Source organism: Oncorhynchus tshawytscha, linkage group LG19, assembly GCF_018296145.1.
Source record: "Oncorhynchus tshawytscha isolate Ot180627B linkage group LG19, Otsh_v2.0, whole genome shotgun sequence".
NCBI lineage: Eukaryota > Metazoa > Chordata > Actinopteri > Salmoniformes > Salmonidae > Oncorhynchus > Oncorhynchus tshawytscha.
This window is the reverse complement of record NC_056447.1, coordinates 33,442,449-33,462,889: the sequence shown is the minus strand read 5'-3', so window position 1 is coordinate 33,462,889 and position 20,441 is coordinate 33,442,449. Positions and strand designations below refer to the sequence as shown.

Here is a 20,441-nt window from a genome sequence, read left to right as displayed (position 1 = left end):
CAGCAAATGAGCTTCAAACTCAAGTTCTGGTTACGGCCCTGTATGCACTATGAAACTAAATGGAGACATGCACAGTTGAACAATAACAGTTATACAGTATAGTGGTCCCTCAGGACACACAATGAGGATTATAAATATAGAATGTCCCGTTGTAAATTAGCTGGCAAACATAAAGGTACAGACACACTGTTTTCCAGGACACCTCTCCTTCAGGTGAAAAATATCAGGATTAGGATTATATCCATTTAAATTCAAGTCAATTCAGAAGTAAACCAATTTCAATTCCAAATGTTCCCATTTTTTTAGGTATTTAAACAGATTTGGAATTGGAATTTCAGTGTACTTCCTGAATTTATTGATATTGAAATTGAATTGACCCAACCCTGAAAAATATAAACTTTGTTTTATAAAGATTGTGTGGGTGGTTGAGTCAGTCCAATCCAGTCGTACGTTGAAGCCCACCAGACTCCCCTGGGTGAGAGGTGTTAGAACCAAACAACCCACTCTCTCTTTAAAGCACGTTTTCGAAACCCTGCATCGACTCAGGGAATCTTAGAAAGAATTTTCAAACCATGTGTTAATGAGGTCCAAGCTCTTGGAAATGGAAACAAAAATGACCTGACGTTATCTGTTTTTGATGCTGTGTAGGAAATTGAGCCCAGATGTGTGGGACTCTAGGTCCTCGCTTTCCCATTGGAAAAAAAATCTGTCCACTGACCAATGAATAATTGGAAAACTTTCACACCGACGAGCAGGAATCTATCAGTTACAGTATGTACAAAGGTTTGACTGTGACAGAGGCTGGGGAAGATATGAATTCATTATTACTGATTGTGTGTATGTGTGTGTGTTTTGTGGATACTAGTATAGTAATTAGTTGACAGCTCCTGTCAGAGTACTTAATCTCACCTTGTCCTATCTAGCCAGAACTCAGCTGATCAGCCTCAACAACAATTTCTAGACTGAACATAACCTCATGGCAATGACAGGTGACTTGTCATGCCTAATACTTCATTATATTACTGTGTTTATGCTATCAGATCCACAGACCAAGTGCTGCATTACAGGGGCATGGTGTCACAGACAGATGAGACTCTGGTTGGTTTGCTAAGGAAACTTAAGCATAGAGCCGGCATAACTGCCACTTCTCTCTATAGAGTTGGAGTGGCCTACCAGGAAGTATGGCATTACAGGGAAGTGGCATGGCGTCACAGACAGATATGTGACTTCAGCTCAGTCAGGAATAGGGCACTTACACACAGAAGGACATACAGGCCAGACGACCGTCACTTCTCTGCCCAGAGTGGATAGAGATGGAGAGGCTTGCCAGGAGGCCTGATCTATTAGTCTAGTCTAGGCAGCGAAGCCTCACTGATGGTCAGATGTTTATTTTAGCCGGTTTATGGAAAAAATACAGTGCTGCGTAGTGCTTACACAACCCAGGACAGAGAGTGGGCCAAGCCAGCTTACCAGGGGAATTCAAAACACTGTTCAGAGAGAGGGCACCCTGAAGATAAAAAAAAAAAAACTCCTGACCATACATGGCTACAGCCACAGCAGAGGGTATTAATGGCTTGGATATAAAAAATGATAAAGGAAATTGTCTGTGCAGTGTAGTGCTATCGCTCTGGGTAGAAATTGCCCTTAGGCACAGATCTAGAAGATCAACCTTCTCTTACCCAAATCCTAACCTGAGCCATTGGGTGAGGAATCTAGTCTAGGGTCTCAGGACAACTTAATTCTTCAACTATGTAGGCATTGTGAGTGTATACCAGGTTGTGTTATAAATAGTCTGTTCTTGGTTGTTAAATGAATACCCATCAGTCAAGGGATTAGGGTTAGTACGTACAGTTTTGTTAATTAATTCAACCATTTTAAAAAACAAGCAGACATAAAACTTGAAAAAGCCATACATGTACGTGAGTGTAAAATCATCGAGGAGAACACACAATAAAGTCTTGGACTTATTTCCATTATGGTCCTCTTGAGAAAAGATGGCTAGAGTGTAAACAGTTCTCTCACACCAATCCTTGAGAGACGGCTGGATTTGCTTTTAGCTTTTCAGCTAAGTGGTGGCAGGATAACTGGTCCTGGTTTGTGTCCTTGTCATGGCCACTTTGAAAGAGAGAATGCGGCCAAGCATCCCTTTTATGTATAGTTGTTTATTTGAAATGTACTACAGCATCAGTGAAGAGGAGTAAACCTTTATGGAACAGGAAGGCAGTGGTGGAAAAAAGTACCCAAATGTCATAAAAGTAAAAGATACCTGAATAGAAAATGACTCAAGTGAAAGTGAAAGTCACCCAGTAAAATACAACTTTAGTAAACGTCTCAAAGTATTTGGTTTTACATATACTTAAGTATCGAAAGTAAATGTAATTGCTAAAATATAGTTAAGTATTAAAAGTAAAAGTATAAATCATTTCAAATTCCTTATATTAAGCAAACCAGACGGCACCATTTTCTAGTTTTTGTTTTATTTATGTTTAGCCAAGTGCACAATCTAACACTCAGCCATGATTTACAAACCAAGCATGTGTGTTTAGTGAGTCTGCCAGATCAGAGGCAGTAGGAATGACCAGGGATGTTCTCTTAGATAAGTGCGTGAATTGGACTATTGTCCTGTCCTGCTAAGAATTCAAAATGTAACGAGTACTTTTGAGTGTCAGGGAAATGTATGGAGTAAAAAGTACATTATTTTCTCTAGGAATGTAGAGAAGTAAAAGTAAAAGTTGTCAAAAATATAATTAGTTAAGGAAACTACAGATACCCAAAAAATGACTTAAGTAGTACTTTAAAGTATTTTTACTTAAGTATTTTACACCACTGCAGTGTGCTGTAGTGCAATGGTTCAAATCCTGTTGTTGCATTCAATCACTATAATAAGTGATATATAGGATTGGAGGTTGATTACATGGCAAGAAATAGTGACACCACCAAAAAAGTATGTTTTTTAACACTTTAATTCATCACTATCATTTGACACATGAGCCTGTGATATCTTCAGATACTCCTTCTCTTTTCCCTACATCCCTCAATGTCTCTCTCCACACCATCACACTGTCCCTGTCAAACAAAAGGAAAATACAACTTCTGGTTGTCTTTGCTGAAACACATCTGAGAAGCATACTCTCCATCATCAAATAGCAGAGGTCAGTGAGAGCAAAGAGGTACAAAGTCATTGTTGTGTTATCACCAGGGGACAAACTGGGACTTTAAATGTGGTGAAACTCTAGGTCCAGGTAAAACCTACTCCTGGACTAAAAAGCTCAATGTTGAATCTTCAGAAATTGGCTTAATCTTGGACCAGGAAACCGGCCCAAAATGTATTGTTTTTCCATATTTATTTGTAAACAAAAATCAGAAGTACAGTATTGTATTTCACATTCCAAAGGCAATAAAACTATTTTATTTCCATGAATAGAATGTGTAATAATTGGCCTACAATTCTTCTAACTAAGACAAATCATTACCCATACACTGTATTTAGCAACCACAAACCCTCTGGGATAAATATGTGAAGATCAATTCTTGCCTGCGATTTCTTTGAAGCCTGAGAGAACCGAAGACAGAAAGATATGAGACATAGTATTAATGAACAGTAATGCAACAAACATTTGTCTTACCGCCCAGGATCTGACAAAGTTGTGCTTTAAATGTATATTTGGACCTGTCTCATCTGTCATTCACATGTGTGTCAGCCCTATTGTCAGGAAGCATGGGTAAATGCCAGCCAAAGCAACTGTCACATATGCATATTCACAGAAGTGATACACAAGGAAAGAAAACAATGTGTGCTTATCATTACAGCATGTAGTGAGAATCCATTGCGAATGGCCCTCATTAGATGTTTTGATTACGTTAAAGACCATGTGGAAAATAATAATAGGGATTACAATATGCTGTATTAATGCCTTTCACTTTTAAACATTTTCCGTGCCTTGTTCTTTTTAGGACCGATTTAGCTCTGTACCTGTTTGTTTGGTGACATGCTGAAGCAACCAAAGACTACTTTAATCCCCCAAAACTCTTTCCCTTCTCCTTTCCTGTCTCTCTCGCAGACATGGATACCCCCTTGAAGTGGACGCCCAATTCTTTATCCCTCATGTCCATTCCGTTTTTTTTTCTCTCTCTTTCTCCATCCCTCTCACATATGCAGACACCACTCTTAAGAAATCCCTCAGCCCCCTCCTCCTTATTCCCCTCCTTTCCTTCCTCCCCCTCTCTGTCACAGCTTCCCACACACCGAGGTGGGGCTTTCACCCTCTCACCCTCTCATCATTCTTATAACTCAGGATAGCGATGGGATTAGCTGTGCTTTACGTGTGCGGAGCCCTGCTGGCCATCTCCATGACCCCTGGGAACTATGCAAACCCCAGCGAGGGAAACTTCCAGTGGGGTACAGAATCTGGGAGCTGCCTAGTAACTCTAAAGCCTGCAGGGAAGTGTGGGGGAGAGGGGATAGAAGAGGAAGCATGCCCCTACCGATTTATCTTGCCTCCACTGGACATCATGCTGCCCTGGCAGCTCAGGGAGTTGGAGAGGACGGTGAAGGAGGTGCAAAGGCTAAAGGAGACTGTGGAGCAGCTGAAGAGAGCCTGCATGGAGTGCAAGATGAGCCAGAGGGAGAGAGAGAGAGAGAGGCTGGGGGACAGAAAGAGGGAGAAGGAGAAAGAAGAGAAGGAGAAGGTGAGATTGGGAGACAGAGAGAGGGAGAAGGAGAAAGAGGGGGAGAAGAAGTCAGAGAGACAAGGGGGCAGAGAAAGGAAGATGGAGATGGAGAAGGATGGAGTGGAAGAAAGGGCCATGGAGAATGAGAGAAATATTGTAGAGGAGAGAAAGAGAGAACGGGAGAAAGGGTGTGAGAACGAATGGGAAAGGGAAAAGGAGAGCGATAGGGAGGAAAACAAGGAATGGGAGATAGAGAGGGAGAGAAAAATAGAGGATGAGACTAAGAGAGAGGAAGAGGAGGACAGGGAGACAGAGATGGAGAAAGAGAGCATTTTAGAAGGGGAGAGGGGGAGAGGGGGTGAGATAGACAGGGGGAGTGAAAATGAAAGAGAGAGGTTATGGGAAACAAAGATGCAAACTGAGAAGGAGAGTCAGGGGGATAAGGTAAGGAAGAAGGAGCTGGAGACTGAGAGAAAGCGTGAGGGGGATAGAGAAAAAGAGGAGGAGAGAGGGAGGGGAAATAGAGAAGAGATCCAGAAGAAGGAAGAACATCAGGTGGTGATAGAGAGGGAGAGGAAGATGGAGAAGGAGAGGCAGAGTCAACATCCTTGGCAAGGGAAGGAAATAAAGAATGAGAAAAAGAAAGAGAGTGATCAAGAAAAGAAAGAAAGTGATCAAGAAGAGACCGGGAAGAAGATAGAGAAAGAGGTAGAAAAAACTGTCCAAAGTGTGCAGAGAGACAGCATAGGACCAGTGATGACAGATGATCAGGACACGACCTCACCCAGCCCAAGCACTGGTTTTAAACATGACTCAATCCCCAGACCTAACTCCTCAGGACCAGATCAAAAATCAAACTCCATCCCTAGACCTGCCACCAATCCCAGCCCAAGATCTAGCTCAGACACCAGCCGTGGATATATTTCAAGTCCTTCCTCCAACTCAACCTCTAGCCCCAGATCTTCCTCCATCTCCAGCACAAGGACAAGCTCAAGCCTTAACACAAGCTCCAGTCAAAGGACCATCTCCTCTTTACCTCACCAGGGAACCACCAGGTCTGACCCCATCACAACCCCAAGTTCAGGCACCAGCTACAGGACTGCCAGAACCAGCCCAAGTATCACAACAAGCACAAACCAAACAACCACCAGCTCATCAAAAAGGACTACTAGCCCAAGAAACAGACCTGTCCAGAAGCACAAGCCCAACCAAGCTAAACAGGCCATCAGACCCAGACTTAAGTCCAGACCACCCAGCCCAACTAGCTCCTCCAGTTCAACGGCCAGCTTCACTAGCCTCAGCTCATGGACAACCACCACCAGCTCCAGCCCTGCATGGACAAGGACAAAAACAACAACAGGACTCAGCACTAAACCTAAACTAAAACCTAAACCAGGCCAAAAGCCTATTCCAGGCCTAAGACCTAAACCTGGACCAGAACAAAGGCCTGTTCTAAAGCCCAGCCCAACCAGCTCGTCCAGCTTCAACTCTAAGACCACTCTCAGAACTGGCTCAACTTCAACCCCTACTTGTAGCCTTAGCCCTGCAATCAGCTTTACAAGACCCAGTCTACAGTCCACTAAGACAAGTACCAGCCAAATCAGCACCATGCTGGGACACTCTTCAGCCACCACCACTAGTCCTAGCTCAAAGATTACCAGCCCAAGCTACAGGACCACTAGTTCCAGCAGTAGCAGTAGCTCAACTCCAGGAACTACAACCACTGCTAGACCTAGCCCAAGGAACACCAGTCCAAGCTCCAGAATTGGGTCCCGGTGGACCCCCAGACCTGACCTAAAGCCAAAACCAGGCACAAGGCCTATTCCAGGCCCCAGACCCAAACCTGGATCAAAACCAAAGCCTGTCCTGAAGCTCAGACCATCAAGTCCAACTGGCTCCTCCAGCTCCATTCCAGAGGCCAATCCCAGAACTGGTTCTCCTCCAGCCACCACCATTAACCTTAGCCCACAGACCATCAGTTCAAGCATCCAGGCCAGCACTTCCAGCTCAAGTTCAACTCCAGAAACAACAACCACCACAAGCCCCAGCCCAAGGACTGGCTTCACTTCTCTCAGCTTAAGGTCCACTAGTACTAGCTCCAGCCCTGAGAGGACATATGTCCAAAACCCTGAACCCAACACAACGACTACCAGACCTAGGATTAAGCCCCGACCTGGCCTGCAGCCTAGACCTGACCTACAGCCCAAACCCGGCCTAAAACCTGAACTACAGCCCAAACCAGGCCCAAAGCCTATTCCAGGCTTAAGGACTAAACCTAGACCACAATCAAAGCTCATCTTAAAGCCCAGACCACCCAGCCCAACCAGCTTCAATCCAAAGACCAGTAACATAAATGATGCAACTTTAACCCCCACCACTAGCCTCAGCCCTGGGATCAGAAGCCACAGTCGTCAGACCATGACGACAAGCCAAAGTAGCACCACACCGGGCCACTCTCCAGGCACCACCCCAAAGATAACTAACCCAAGTTACAAGACCACTAGTTCCGGCCCTGGGGCCAACCTCAGCAGTAGCAGTACCCTAACTCCAGGAACTACTACCTCCGCTAGACCTAGCTCAAAGATCACCCGTCCAAGATCCAGAATTGGGTCCTGGTGGACTCGCAAACCCGGCTTAAAGCCCAAACCAGGCACAATAACAATTCCAGGACCCAGACCCAAACCTGGACCAAAGCTCAAACCTGCCTTTAAGCCCAGACCACCCAGTCCAACCAGCTCCTCCAAACCTGGCTCAACTCCAGACACCAACACTAGCCTCACCCCAAAGACCACCAGTCCAAGCTCCAGGACTACCAGCTCCAGCACAGGGATTAGCTTTACCCCCAGTCCAGGCAGTCTCAGCAGAACCACACCAAGTCAATCTCCATCAACCACCACTAGCTCTAGCTCAAAGATCACCAGTTCAAGGATCTGGATAGGCTCTTTCAGCTCAAGCATCATCACACTAAACCAAACCAAAGGTAAGATAAATCAATTTGACTTTACCTGCTATTGTCTGCTATTTAAATGGGTTATGATAATGACATTGCAGTTGATGAATACATACAGTGTAGTTTGAACTTAACGTTGGTTCATGTGCACTGTTCCTGTAAAAATACAAATAAACTGAAAGTCAATCTTTCTTAAGGCTTCACAGAATCAAGCCATATCAAAACATATTATGTACCATTTGTTACCAGGTAGGCTATAGTAGATAGCAAATGTGCTGACTTATTAATAGTAAGATAAAAACAATGTGTAAACTTTATATGATCAAGCTATAGAAATATGGCGATTAAAAATTCAGAATACTGTCCACGAAAACCCTATTGCTATCCTCAGTGGTTAAGATAAATTATAAAGTTCTATTGACACTCATTGCAAAGGTATTCAATACCTTTTGAATAACAAGGGCTGTTAAATATGATTGGTGTTTTCCTTGTTTACCATTTTGTTCTTTCTACTCCTGGTTGACCCTTCAAAGACCAGTGAAAACATAAAACAAAAGGTATACACCTCACACACATGGTTATGGGCTTAAAAAAAATAAGACACCTGTACCATGTCAGATATAGAGTTGAAATGTATTACATTTTGAGTTTGCATCCCAATATTACACTGTATATACATCACAGAAGACTGAAATATAACAAAACTGTTTGACATAGCATTTGTCTGTTTAAAAAAAAAAACATTCCACGCATGAGGCCAAATCTGGCACGTTCGGTCATTGACTGCAGGAAATGACCGAACGTAGGCCTACAGCAAGGCCTATAGTAAGAAAGGACTACAGTAAGGCCTATAGTAAGAAAGGCCTACAGTAAGGCATATAGTAAGGCCTATAGTAAGAAAGGACTACAGTAAGGCCTATAGAAAGAAAGGACTACAGTAAGGCCTATAGTAAGAAAGGACTACAGTAAGGCCTATAGTAAGAAAGGCCTACAGTAAGGCATATAGTAAGGCCTATAGTAAGAAAGGACTACAGTAAGGCCTATAGAAAGAAAGGACTACAGTAAGGCCTATAGAAAGAAAGGACTACAGTAAGGCCTATAGTAAGAAAGGCCTACAGCAAGGCCTATAGTAAGAAAGGCCTACAGCAAGGCCTATAGTAAGAAAGGACTACAGTAAGAACATTTGTGTTTGTGTTTACGCACCAAAGCACCTTTTTTCAGAAAGGATGACGGACTACTCTAAGCTTATTTTCTCATTCCATTATCCTTCCACTCAACAGTTACCATGGCACCCAGAGACTGCTCTGACCACATGGCCAAGGGGGAAAGGAACAGTGGGGTCTACCAAGTGACCCCTGACCCTAAGAATGTAACCATCGCAGTGTTCTGTGACATGGAGTCTCATGATGGAGGGTGGACCATCATTCAGCTCCGTCAGGACGGCAGTGTGAACTTCAACAGGACATGGGCTGAATACCGGACGGGCTTCGGTAACATGAGGGCTGGGGAGTTCTGGCTGGGCAATGACCACATCCATCTCCTGACCCGACACAGGGAGATGGTCCTCCGGGTGGAGCTGGAAGACTTTAACAGAGTGAGGGAGTACGCAGAGTACAGGCTCTTCCGTGTGGCTGGCGAACGGCTGCGGTACCGCCTGTCTGTGGGTGGGTACTCGGGCACGGCGGGAGATGCACTTCAATTCAGCAAGATTTACAACCACAACAACAGGTTCTTTACGACTCCTGACAGGGACTATGACCGCTACCCTTCAGGGAACTGTGGTGCGTACTACGACTCAGGCTGGTGGTTTGATGCCTGCATGGCTGCCAATCTCAATGGGAGATATTATGTGGGAAAGTACAAAGGGGTGAGGAATGGGATCTACTGGGGGACGTGGCATAATATATCTACAGAGTACTACCCAACAAATGACAGACAATCTTTCAAGACTGTCAGAATGATGATCAGGCCGAGAGGCTATGCAAAGTGAGCTAGACAGCTGGCTCTTCGTTTGGCGTACTCAGCTGTTGCAATTGTCAAACAGCGGGGCTGGGAAACCCTATAAGGCCTCAGCAATTTTTCAATGGGTCTGCGACATAAACAGGAAACATATGTATTTTTTTGGGAGGAGCACTGTGTATTAATGTGCAAATGCAGACATTCAGATTGTACTGCTGTTTCCTATTTTGGGTGTTTATAGTGGTTGTTATTTAACAAGCAGTTTGAATATATTGTATCTTATGTACTCTTTGAAATATTATAGTGGGTCAACCCCTACATCTTCTTGATTTCTTCACACAGTTTTTTCCCCCAATCGCTTTGGTGCTATTTTCTCAAGAATGTGGTACATTTTCTAAAAATTTTGAACAAAACTCCAAACTGCTAATACATATAACACAGCAAGTATTTTATTCAAAACCTTTTATTGTGCATTCATTTTGTTTGGAGACATCTTTCACCACACAACCATTGAGCCAAAATATAAGTTTACAGTGAAATACCATGATAACATTGATTTAATCACCAAAATACAACATAATGATATCTTCTCAATTTAGTTGTTTTAACGACCAGTTAATTAAATAGCAAAATATGCAAGATACATGGTCCAAAATTGCCCTTTGAATGTAATATGCTACAGTACTGTAAATGACAGTACGTTACACTGTTTTAGCAGAAGGTAATACATTTGCACTACCCATCACAATTTACAAAAAATCGAATTTCTATCATTTCTATCCAATGTGTGATCAAAAGTGTGATCAACTCTTCAAAATCATTGATGCAAAAAATAAATATATTGTTCGGATACAATTACAACATAAACTCAGCAAAAAAAGAAACGTCTCTTTTTCAGGACCATGTCTTTTAAACATAATTCGTAAAAATCCAAATAACTTCACAGATCTTCATTGTAAATGCTTTAAACACTGTTTCCCATGCTTATTCAATGAACCATAAACAATTAATGAACATGCACCTGTGGAACGGTCGTTAAGACACAAACAGCTTACAGACGGTAGGTAATTAAGATCACAGTTATGAAAACTTAGGACACTAAAGAGGCCTTTCTACTGACTCTGAAAAACACCAAAAGAAAGATGCCCAGGGTATTGCTCATCTGCGTGAACGTGTCTTGGACATGCTGCAAGGAGACATGAGGACTGCAGATGTGGCCAGGGAAATAAATTGCAATGTCTGTACTGTGAGACGCCTAAGACGGCGCTACAGGGAGACAGGACGGACAGCTGATCGTCTTCGCAGTGGCAGACCACGTGTAACAACACCTGCACAGTATCGGTACATCTGAACATCACACCTGCGGGACAGGTACAGAATGGCAACAACAACTTTCCGAGTTACACCAGGAATGCACAATCCCTCCATCAGTGCTCAGAGAGGGTGGACTGAGGGCTTGTAGGCCTGTTGTAAGGCAGGTCCTCACCAGACATCACCGGCAACATCGTCGCCTATGGGCACAAACCCACCGTCGCTGGACCAGACAGGACTGGCAAAAAGTGCTCTTCACTGACGAGTCACGGTTTTGTCTCACCAGGGGTGATGGTCGGATTCACGTTTATCTTCGAAGGAATGAGCGTTACACCGAGGGTCCGTCATGGTCTGGGGTGGTGTGTCACAGCATCATCGGACTGAGCTTGATGTCATTGCAGGCAATCTCAACGCTGTGCGTTACAGGGAAGACATCTTCCTCCCTCAGGTGGTACCCTTCCTGCAGGCTCATCCTGACATGCCCTCCAGCATGACAATGCCACCAGCCATACTGCTCATTCTGTGTGTGATTTCCTGCAAGACAGGAATGTCAGTGTTCTCTTGTAAGGAAGAGATGCACTGCAGTACTTCATACAGCTGGTGGCCACACCAGATACTGACTGTTTCTTTTGATTTTGACCCCCCCTTTGTTCAGGGACACATTCAATTTCTGTTAGTCACATGTCTGTGGAACTTGTTCAGTTTATGTCTCAGTTGTTGAATCTTATGTTCATACAAATATTTACACATGTTCAGCTTGCTGAAAATAAACACAGGTGACAGTGAGAGGACGTTTATTTTTTTTGCTGAGTTTAGGTGTACTGTAATCAAATTAAACAAATTCAATTAATTAAATAAACATGACATTTAACATAGACTAGTTTGCATCAAGGATGTCTTGAACGTTTGGCCAAAGGTTCTCATTGACATCCCAGTAAATGTCATCATTGTTAATCCACATGGGAAAAAACCTTTTGGCTTGGTGAATATAAGCCTGACATACACTACCGGTCAAAAGTTTTAGAACACCTACTCATTCCGGGGTTTTTCTTTATTTGACAATTTTCTACATTGTAGAGTAATAGTAAAGACATCAAAACTATTAAATAACACATATGGAATCATGTAGTAACCAAAAAAAGTGTTAAACAAATCAAAATATATTTTATATTTGAGATGATTCAAATACCCACCCTTAGCCTTGATGACAGCTTTGCATACTCTTGGCATTCTCTCAACCAGCTTCATGAGGTAGTCACCTGGAATGCATTTCAATTAACTGCTGTGCCTTCGTAAAAGTTAATTTGTGGAATTTCTTTCCTTCTTAATGCATTTGAGCCAACCAGTTGTGTTGTGACACGGTAGGGGGGTATACAGAAGATAGCCCTATTTGGTAAAAGACCAAGTCCATATTATATCAAGAACAGCTCAAATAAGCAAAGAGTAACAACAGTCAATCATTACTTTAAGACATGAAGGTCAGTTAATACGGAAAAATGTCAAGAACTGTTTAAGTTTCTTCAAGTGCAGTCGCAAAAACCATCAAGCGCTATGATGAAACTGGCTCTCATGAGGACCGCCACAGCAATGGAAGACCCAGAGTTATCTCTGCTGCAGAGGATAAGTTCATTAGAGTTACCAGCCTCAGATATTGCAGCCCAAATAAATGCTTCACAGAGTTCAAGTAACAGACACATCTCAACATCAACTGTTCAGAGGAAACTGTGAATCAAGCCTTCATGGTCGAATTGCTGCAAAGAAACCACTACTAAAGGACACCAATAAGAAGAAGAGACTTGCTTGGGCCAAGAAACACAAGCAATAGACATTAGACCGGTGGAAATTTGTCCTTTGGTCTGGAGTCCAATTTGTAGATTTTTGGTTGCAACCGTTGTGTCTTTGTGAGACGTGGTGTGGGTGAACTGATGATCTCTGCATGTGTATTTTCCATCGTAAAGCATGGAGGAGGTGTTATGGTGTGTGGGTGCTTTTCTGGTGACACGATCTGTGATTTATTTAGAATTCAAGGCACACTTGACCAGCATGGTTACCACAGCGTTACGCCATCCAATCTGGTTTGGGCTTAGTGGGACTATCATTTGTTTTTCAACAGGACAATGACCCAACACACCTCCATGCTGTGTGTGGGCTATTTTACCAAGAAGGAGAGTGATGGAGTGCTGCATCAGATGATCTGGTCTGCACAGTCCCCTGTCCTCAATCAAATTGAGATGGTTTGGGATGAGTTGGACTGCAGAGTGAAGGAAAAACAGCCAACAAGTGCTCAGCATATGTGGGAACTCCTTCAAGACTGTTGGAAAAGCATTCCAGGTGAAGCTGGTTGAGAGTGTGCAAAGCTGTCATCAAGGCAAAGGGTGGCTTTTGAAAAATCTAAAATCTCCAATATATTTTGATTTGTTTATCACTTTTCTGGTTACTACATGAGTCCATATGTGTTATTTCATAGTTTTGATGTCTTCACTATTATTCTACTATGTAGAAAATAGTACAAATAAAGAAAAACCCTTGAATGAATAGACCTTCTAAAACTTTTGAACGATAGCGCAGGTCTGGAGGGTGGACACTCATGGGGATGGTGATCATACACCTTCCTCCTGTATCGTAATCATATATTGTATTTTACTGTATTGTAGTCACTTTAGATAAAAACGTCTGCTACGTAAATGGCATATATTACTGAATTACAGTACTGTATTGGCCAATGCAATTTTAGTAAAGCAGTGTGAAACCCCCACACAAAAGTAGGCCAGTGATTTTGGAGCCATGTACTGTATAGGGGAATTTATTACATACAGCACATCTCTGAACTTGTCAATATAAAAATGTTTTAACCTACAGTGAAGTAAAATCATAATAGTTATCATCATAATAGTACATTACAGTATATCATATCATTACAGTATATATCACAAACATACATTTCCATTATGTAGTTCTCAAAATCTGTTGTAGACAAACCAGTGTAAAATCTATCGGTTTACCAATCGGTTAAGTGATTATCAATTCATAAGAGCAGTCGGATTGAGTAATAGTAAAATGTATTTCATAAAATGAGAAGGCAAATCATATCAAAAGTAATGTGAGCATTGCATTATGAAAAGCAATTACTTTATATGAACATGTATTGCAATATGTAACATGTATTACTAGATTAAACATTGATTAAGTTGACTAAATTATTTTGTGTGTTGTACTTAGGGAATTTAAAATGTGCTTAGAGTTTTGAAAAAACGGCCTTTTTAAGTATCTGTTTTGACATTTGTACTAAGCGTTGTGAAAATTTACCACATACTTGTGAAAATTGCACAGAAGGGATTGAATTCTTTTTATCATTGGGTTTCGGAAAAGCCTGCTTTGTTGGTACAATACTGCCACATAGTGTTCTGAAATGAACCCACTTTTTTATGGATTAAAATGGGACAATTTTAATCTGTGGAAAAGATGTAGAGTTCCTGAAGTAATATATTATAAGATACCTTATTATCTATGGTATGTAAGGTTACTGTGTGAAAGTATTGTTGGAAAGCGGTTTCGTAGAAGTCTTTCGCCTGTGACGAGAAAGGAAAATACTCAGAGGGTGGTCCTGTATGGCTCAGCTGTTAAAGAATGACACTTGTACTGCCAGGGTTGTGGGTTAGATTCCCAGGACCACATCAAATGTATGCATGCATTGCTGTAACTCGCTTTGGATAAAAGTCACTGCTAAATGGCATATATTCTTGCAATGAAAAGATGTAGAAAGACTTGTTCATTTTACTGGAATGATTGATGATTCTCAGTCATTTTTACAGGGGGAAAATGTAATGCGGTCAAAAAAACATAACTTATTTTTCTTTTTTGATGTGTTCAGTCTCTTGACTTTCTATACAAACATGTTTGAACTAAGCCCAGGAAATGAAGTATACCTATTAATCTTCTGATTCAAATACCTACTATACAGTGTGAATTTTAGCATGTAAATCTTGGTGGGGCAAAAAAAGAAAATGTGGGATGCATGCCAGCAAAGCTACACTACACAACACTAAACAAATCATGAACTGCACTATAACGGTGACAAACGGTGCACACAAACTGTTTGGGCCTATATAAAGCTGTCCCAACAGCAGAGTCTCAACAGCAGTAACAACACCTTACCACTGCTACACCTTGCTATCAGCAGAGCCTTGTCTGGCAGCGAAACAGTTCATTCAGACTCATTTATTGAGACTCATTTATTTAAAAACCATAGCTGATATGGCTGACTTGCTTAAACAAATGTGGTTTCTACTGTCAATTGAGATGTTCAAGCTATGGCATAAGGGGACAGCAAGTAGATAAGAGGCAATCTGTCATTTCAATTAAGACATTAATGAGCGAGCTAGGACGGATGTAGTCAATATAACTAAACTATTTGTTCAGCACTTTTGAAATGTACAGTGACAGAATTCAGAACATGGGCCATTCTTACAATGTTCTCCCTGTACACCAAGTCAGAACCATAGGATAAATAAAGGGGTCATATAAGCAGACAAAGAAATCTCTTACAATACTCGATGATTACATCTCTCAAAAACAGGTTGCAGGCTACACGTGCACCACCAAGTCAGAACAGCAGGCGAAATTAAGAGGTGAAAATAGACCAAATTATTATGGTGAGGCACATGGGCTACTAACAGCTTACTACACAACATACACTTAGTATTACTTTCTTAGCTACAGTATACATATCTACCTGGCATATTACATCATTTATACAGCAGCATACAAGACATTGTTGAACTCACCTTGTTGTGCTGTGCTCACTTGAACAGGAAGGTGGCACTGTCTGTGAATTCTGTCATCATACTTTGTCATCAAAGTCTAGCATTCTCTGGATTTATGGTATCACGGCTCCTCCTCTGCAGTGCAGGGGCGGTTCCTCCTCTGCAGTGCAGGGGCGGTTCCTCCTGCAGGCAGAGGGTCCTTAGTGATTGGAGTCACCTGGGCTCAAAGTATTTAAACTGTTTCACTAATCACTCTTGTCTCTCTCTCTGCTCCTCCAGGTATGATCCTGTTTTGTTTGTTCCTTTGTAGTTGATCCTATTTTGTTTGTTCCTTTGCATAGTTTTCACTCAGTCATTCACACACAGATTCATGCATCCCTGCACTTTACATACACCTTACATTATGATACTTTCACACCTCATTCCTTTTTCTTTGTTTAAAGTTAATAGTTTTGGTTTACAATAAAGAACCTTTTTGATTGGCCTATACCTGTTGTTCGCGTCCCCTCATTTTTGCCACAGGCTATGAGTCGGCCTGTGACAATGGTGCTTTCAAGACTGGGAACTTGAAAGCATAAAAAAAAGGTTGAATCATGATGATGTCAGTGATCTTCAGGTCCTAGCTCTAGAAAGAGGCAGAGATTCCGCGTTAGATGAAAGTTCAAAATGTATTTTCCCAGTCATACCTAATTTTTCCCGAGTTCCCAGTTGTCTTGCATTCACTAAAGTCAGATTTTGCAGTTCCGAATTAACAGTTGTTTTGAGTGCATCACAAATCATGCTCCATTGGCAGCATGGCCAATGTTGAATGTTTATCATTTAAACTCGGAAATGAGACCCGTAATCTTATACATGGGACCACACAGCCACTCCACTGAATAGCAGACTAATGGTTGCTTTGCAATGCTTGCAGTTAGCCACTGATTCCTCCCAAACCATTCATTGTTGAATTTGCGATTTCCAACTTGTGTAATGGACGATGAGCATTGATACGTTTTATCTGTAATTTCTCTTCATGAGGAGGATTAAAAAAGGATTTGCCAGTAGATTGTCACCTTTATTCATGATGATGACTGCTAGCTAAGATTTTCAGTCCAATCAAAGCTACTGTAGATATACTGTGATTTGACTTCATTTTATTTGTGACCAATGACCTTGAGCCTTCTTGGATGGGCACTTCTAATGTAACTCTTTGGCAGCACCCAATGGGCTAGAATTCTTTTGCTTTACCCTTAGACTTGGCGGTGACGTTGTATCCCCATGAGTGACAGAACACTGAGCCAATCACAGCGCAACGCTCCATATTTTCTGCTGGCTTGCCCCACCACCATTGAAAGCACTGAGCTATGCTGAAACACCTCCATTTTGGAGCTGCCTTGTTCAAGAAAACAAAAGAGACCAACTTTGTATGCGGCTCAATTGTATATATATTTTGACATTGTTTGCAAACTGATATGTATTAATGCAAAACAGGCAAGCTATAAATGTGGCGTTCAGAGCCCCAGCTGCCCTGAACGACGGGTCGCCCCTGCTACTATATATACACTTCTCTAAACACTATCACACTTGTTACATTCCCCAGATTATGTGTTGTAGTTTGTGTATTTGCATGTGTTTATTTCAGGAAATGGCTTCCTGAAATCCCTCAAGCAGCTGATTGGTCGACTCCAGGGCTAATTGGAGAGCTGACCCCGCCCCCTCGTCAAGACACAGCTGTCTCCAATTACCCATTCCTTCAGAAGCTATATAAAAGCCAGTGTTCTGTTCAGGAGGTCTTTTTGTAGAGGATTTTGCTGGAGGTAGATTTGCTAGAGAGATTTGCTAGAGAGATTTGCTGGGAGGTCATTGTAGAGATTTTGCTAGAGGTTGATTTTGCTGAGAGTTGGTATGTTTTGTGAGTTTGTTGCTCAGATAGAACTTATTTGATGTCCTTTTGTCTCTTAGTTTGTTTGTGAAATTGTTTAATATTCTGTTTCATTTGTTCCCAGGGGGGAAGGGGAAGGCACCTAGGGAGTGCTTAGGCAAGAGGCCCGCGGGCATACATATACCCGTAGCATATTCGCTGTCTAGGCACACTAGGTAAGACCTGGGCGGACCACCCCTTGTATTTTGGTTAGGGCACCAGGTGGTGCTAAATTAGGTAAGTAGTGGGTAGGCAGGTAAGATAGGAGAGGGGGGGGCTTTGAGATTTACTTTCTTTGCTTTGGTTCCGTCCAGCCCCTTTTCCCCATATTACCGTGTAAAGGAATAAAGTCCTTGTAAACGGTACCACATTCTGCTTGTTGTCATTTTTTACTCGCACCTACAGTGCATACCTTTTTCGCTTCACAGAGAGTTTAGTTGTAGCAGGGTGTTGCATTCCCTCTTCATAGAGGCGTGCGTAACAACACTATCCAAATGTGTCTCTGTGTGAGAAGCCAAACAGTCTCTACCAAGAGGTCTGGCTGCACCCTATAACCATAGTCCCAAATCCTGCGATTCCCTCTCAATCACAACATTGGTGGCAGCAGTGGGATAATATCTCAGGTCTTCTTTGTTCGTCTTAATTTGGAACTAAGTTAATTAACATTTACAAAGTGAAAGTCTTAGGGCAATGAGTCTGCAGTAACGAATAGGTAAAGGAGCCACTGGATGGCAATGTTCACGCCATCTTTCAATTATCTGGGACTACATTTCCAAACACCCGGAGATATTTTAGTGAGCCTCCTGGCCCATTCACTAGACGTTTTTGATAGGACAAGGGCGTATTCATTAGACGATTCTGTTTCACAATGGTAGCATACTGAACGAAACTGGGAGGGACTTACATGAATGTGTCCAAAAGAAACGTGCAACTGTTTGGACTAATGATTACACCCCAGGGCTAGAAGATTACCTAGTAAAGGAGTTGGAACCTTTTACAGTCTATGGTTGGAACCTGTCCTTGACCAAAATAGTCTTGTCTTTCCGCAGGACGTGGAGCGCATCAAATGGTTTCATATTTCTACTCAACTCCACAGTAAGCACCCCTCGTGCGATGTTTATGTTCAGGATTGTTTATGGTCGGTGACCATGTTGTTCTGCGAACCAATGTGTCGGTCTCTGACTTTTACGTTGGTGGTCCCTGGCAGCATGTCCAAATGTTCTCGACCTCTCCCTGCGCTTCAACCACGAAAGAGGTGAATAAGCACTCGAAGCAGTGGACTCTAGTTGTTAACCCCTTTAGCAAAGTGCGGGTTCAGCGCCAATGTAACATCTCCATACGACGTATAGACCCGCACGCTTTTCCCGAGGCGAACCGGGCCTTCATCACCATTCACGGTACCAAACTGTACTAGGATCAGACTGTCAGCTGATGCTCATAATTACATCATTGATCTGATGACCCGTAACCAAGCACTTCCCCTAACTCTTATAAAACCAGTGATCAGATAGATATCACATGTCCTACTCTGTGTGTGTGTGTGTGTGTGTGTGTGTGTGTCAGACCTTTACATCACCACTCAAGGAGAGGGCAATGTGCGTGTCAAGAAGATGGAGTGTGATACCTGAAGGTTGAAGACAGAGTGGAAACTGTGCTGCACGCAGTCAAAATAAATATGAATGGGATTAAAGCTGTACTGTCAAGATAAATATGAATACGATTATGTGACTAAAACTACAGCCACGTCGTCTTGTTATAATGCCGGAGCCCCTTCTCCCTCTGTGAATGCAAGTATAAGGAGGAGACAGCTGAGCATAAGAAATAATGATGGCCCCACCCAAAGTCAAATGGTTCTGGCCTCATGTAGCTTTCTGTGATGACATGCTTTAACCCCTTACCTATATCCCAAGGCTCTTATAGATGTGAAAAGATTAGATACCAATAAATTCAAAGTTAGAAACTCCTAGCCTATCCGTGGGCAACATACACTACATTGTCAAAAGTATATGGACATTCCAAAATCATGGGCATTAATATGGAGTTGTTCCCCCCTTTGCTGCTATAACAGCCTCCACTCTTCTGGAAAGGTTTTCCACTAGATGTTGGAACATTGCTGGGGGACTTATTCCATTCAGCCACAAGAGCATTAGTGAGGTCGGACACTGCGATTAGGCCTGGCTCACAATCGGCGTTCCAATTCATCCCAAAATTGTTCAATGGGGTTGTGGTCAGAGCTCTGTGCAGGCCAGCCCAGTTTTTCCATACTGATCTCAACAAACCATGGTGATCTTAGGCTTGTGTGCGGTTGCTCGGCCATGGAAACCCATTTCATGAAGCTCCCGACAAACAGTTATTGTGTTGACGTTGCTTCCAGAGGCAGTTTGGCACTCGCTAGTGAGTGTTGCAAACAAGGACAGACGATTTTTACGTACTTCAGCACTCAACAGTCCCGTTCTGTGAGCTTGTGTGGCCTACCACTTCGCGTCTGACCTGTTGTTGCTCCTAGATGTTTCCACTTCACAATAACAGCACTTACAGTTGACTGGGGCAGCTCTAGCAAGGCAGACATTTGATGAACTGACTTGTTGGACAGGTGGTATCCAATGACGCTTCCACGTTGTAAGTCACATAGCTCTTCAGGAAGGCCATTCTACTGCCAATGTTTGTCTATGGAGATTGCATGGCGGTGTGCTCGATTTTATACACTTGTCAGCAACGGGTGTGGCTGAAATAGTCGAATCCACAAATTTGAAGGGGTGTCAACATACTTTTGTATATATAGTGTACAGTTGAATTCATAAGTTAACATAACACTTGTTTTAGCCAAATATATTTATACTCAGTTTTTCGTAATTCCTGACATTTAATCAGAGTAAAAATGTCC

The 20,441-nt window shown here is 42.4% G+C and overlaps 2 protein-coding genes across 2 annotated transcripts; both read left to right on the top strand.

Annotated features, from left to right (window-relative positions):
* Window positions 1–4,128: 4,128 nt before the first annotated feature.
* LOC121840024 (putative uncharacterized protein DDB_G0271982) lies at window positions 4,129–4,974 on the top strand (the record flags this gene model as incomplete). The annotated part of the gene is made up of 1 exon (XM_042301168.1): window positions 4,129–4,974. A coding segment is annotated over exon 1 (672 nt), but the record flags the coding sequence as incomplete, so codon positions are not given.
* Window positions 4,975–5,033: 59 nt separating this feature from the next.
* LOC112218984 (mucin-5AC) lies at window positions 5,034–10,475 on the top strand. The gene is made up of 2 exons (XM_024380223.2): window positions 5,034–7,651; window positions 8,902–10,475. Exons 1-2 carry the CDS (start codon window positions 5,083–5,085, stop codon window positions 9,609–9,611), a joined length of 3,279 nt encoding a protein of 1,092 aa, XP_024235991.2. The 5' UTR covers window positions 5,034–5,082; the 3' UTR covers window positions 9,612–10,475.
* The last annotated feature ends 9,966 nt before the right edge of the window (window positions 10,476–20,441 follow it).

Coding starts and splice junctions, on each gene's coding strand:
- LOC112218984 (XM_024380223.2), top strand. CDS start 5,083: ATGCAAACTGAGAAGGAGAGTCAGGGGGATAAGGTAAGGAAGAAGGAG. Junction 7,652..8,901: donor CACACTAAACCAAACCAAAG/GTAAGATAAATC, acceptor TCCACTCAACAG/TTACCATGGCACCCAGAGAC.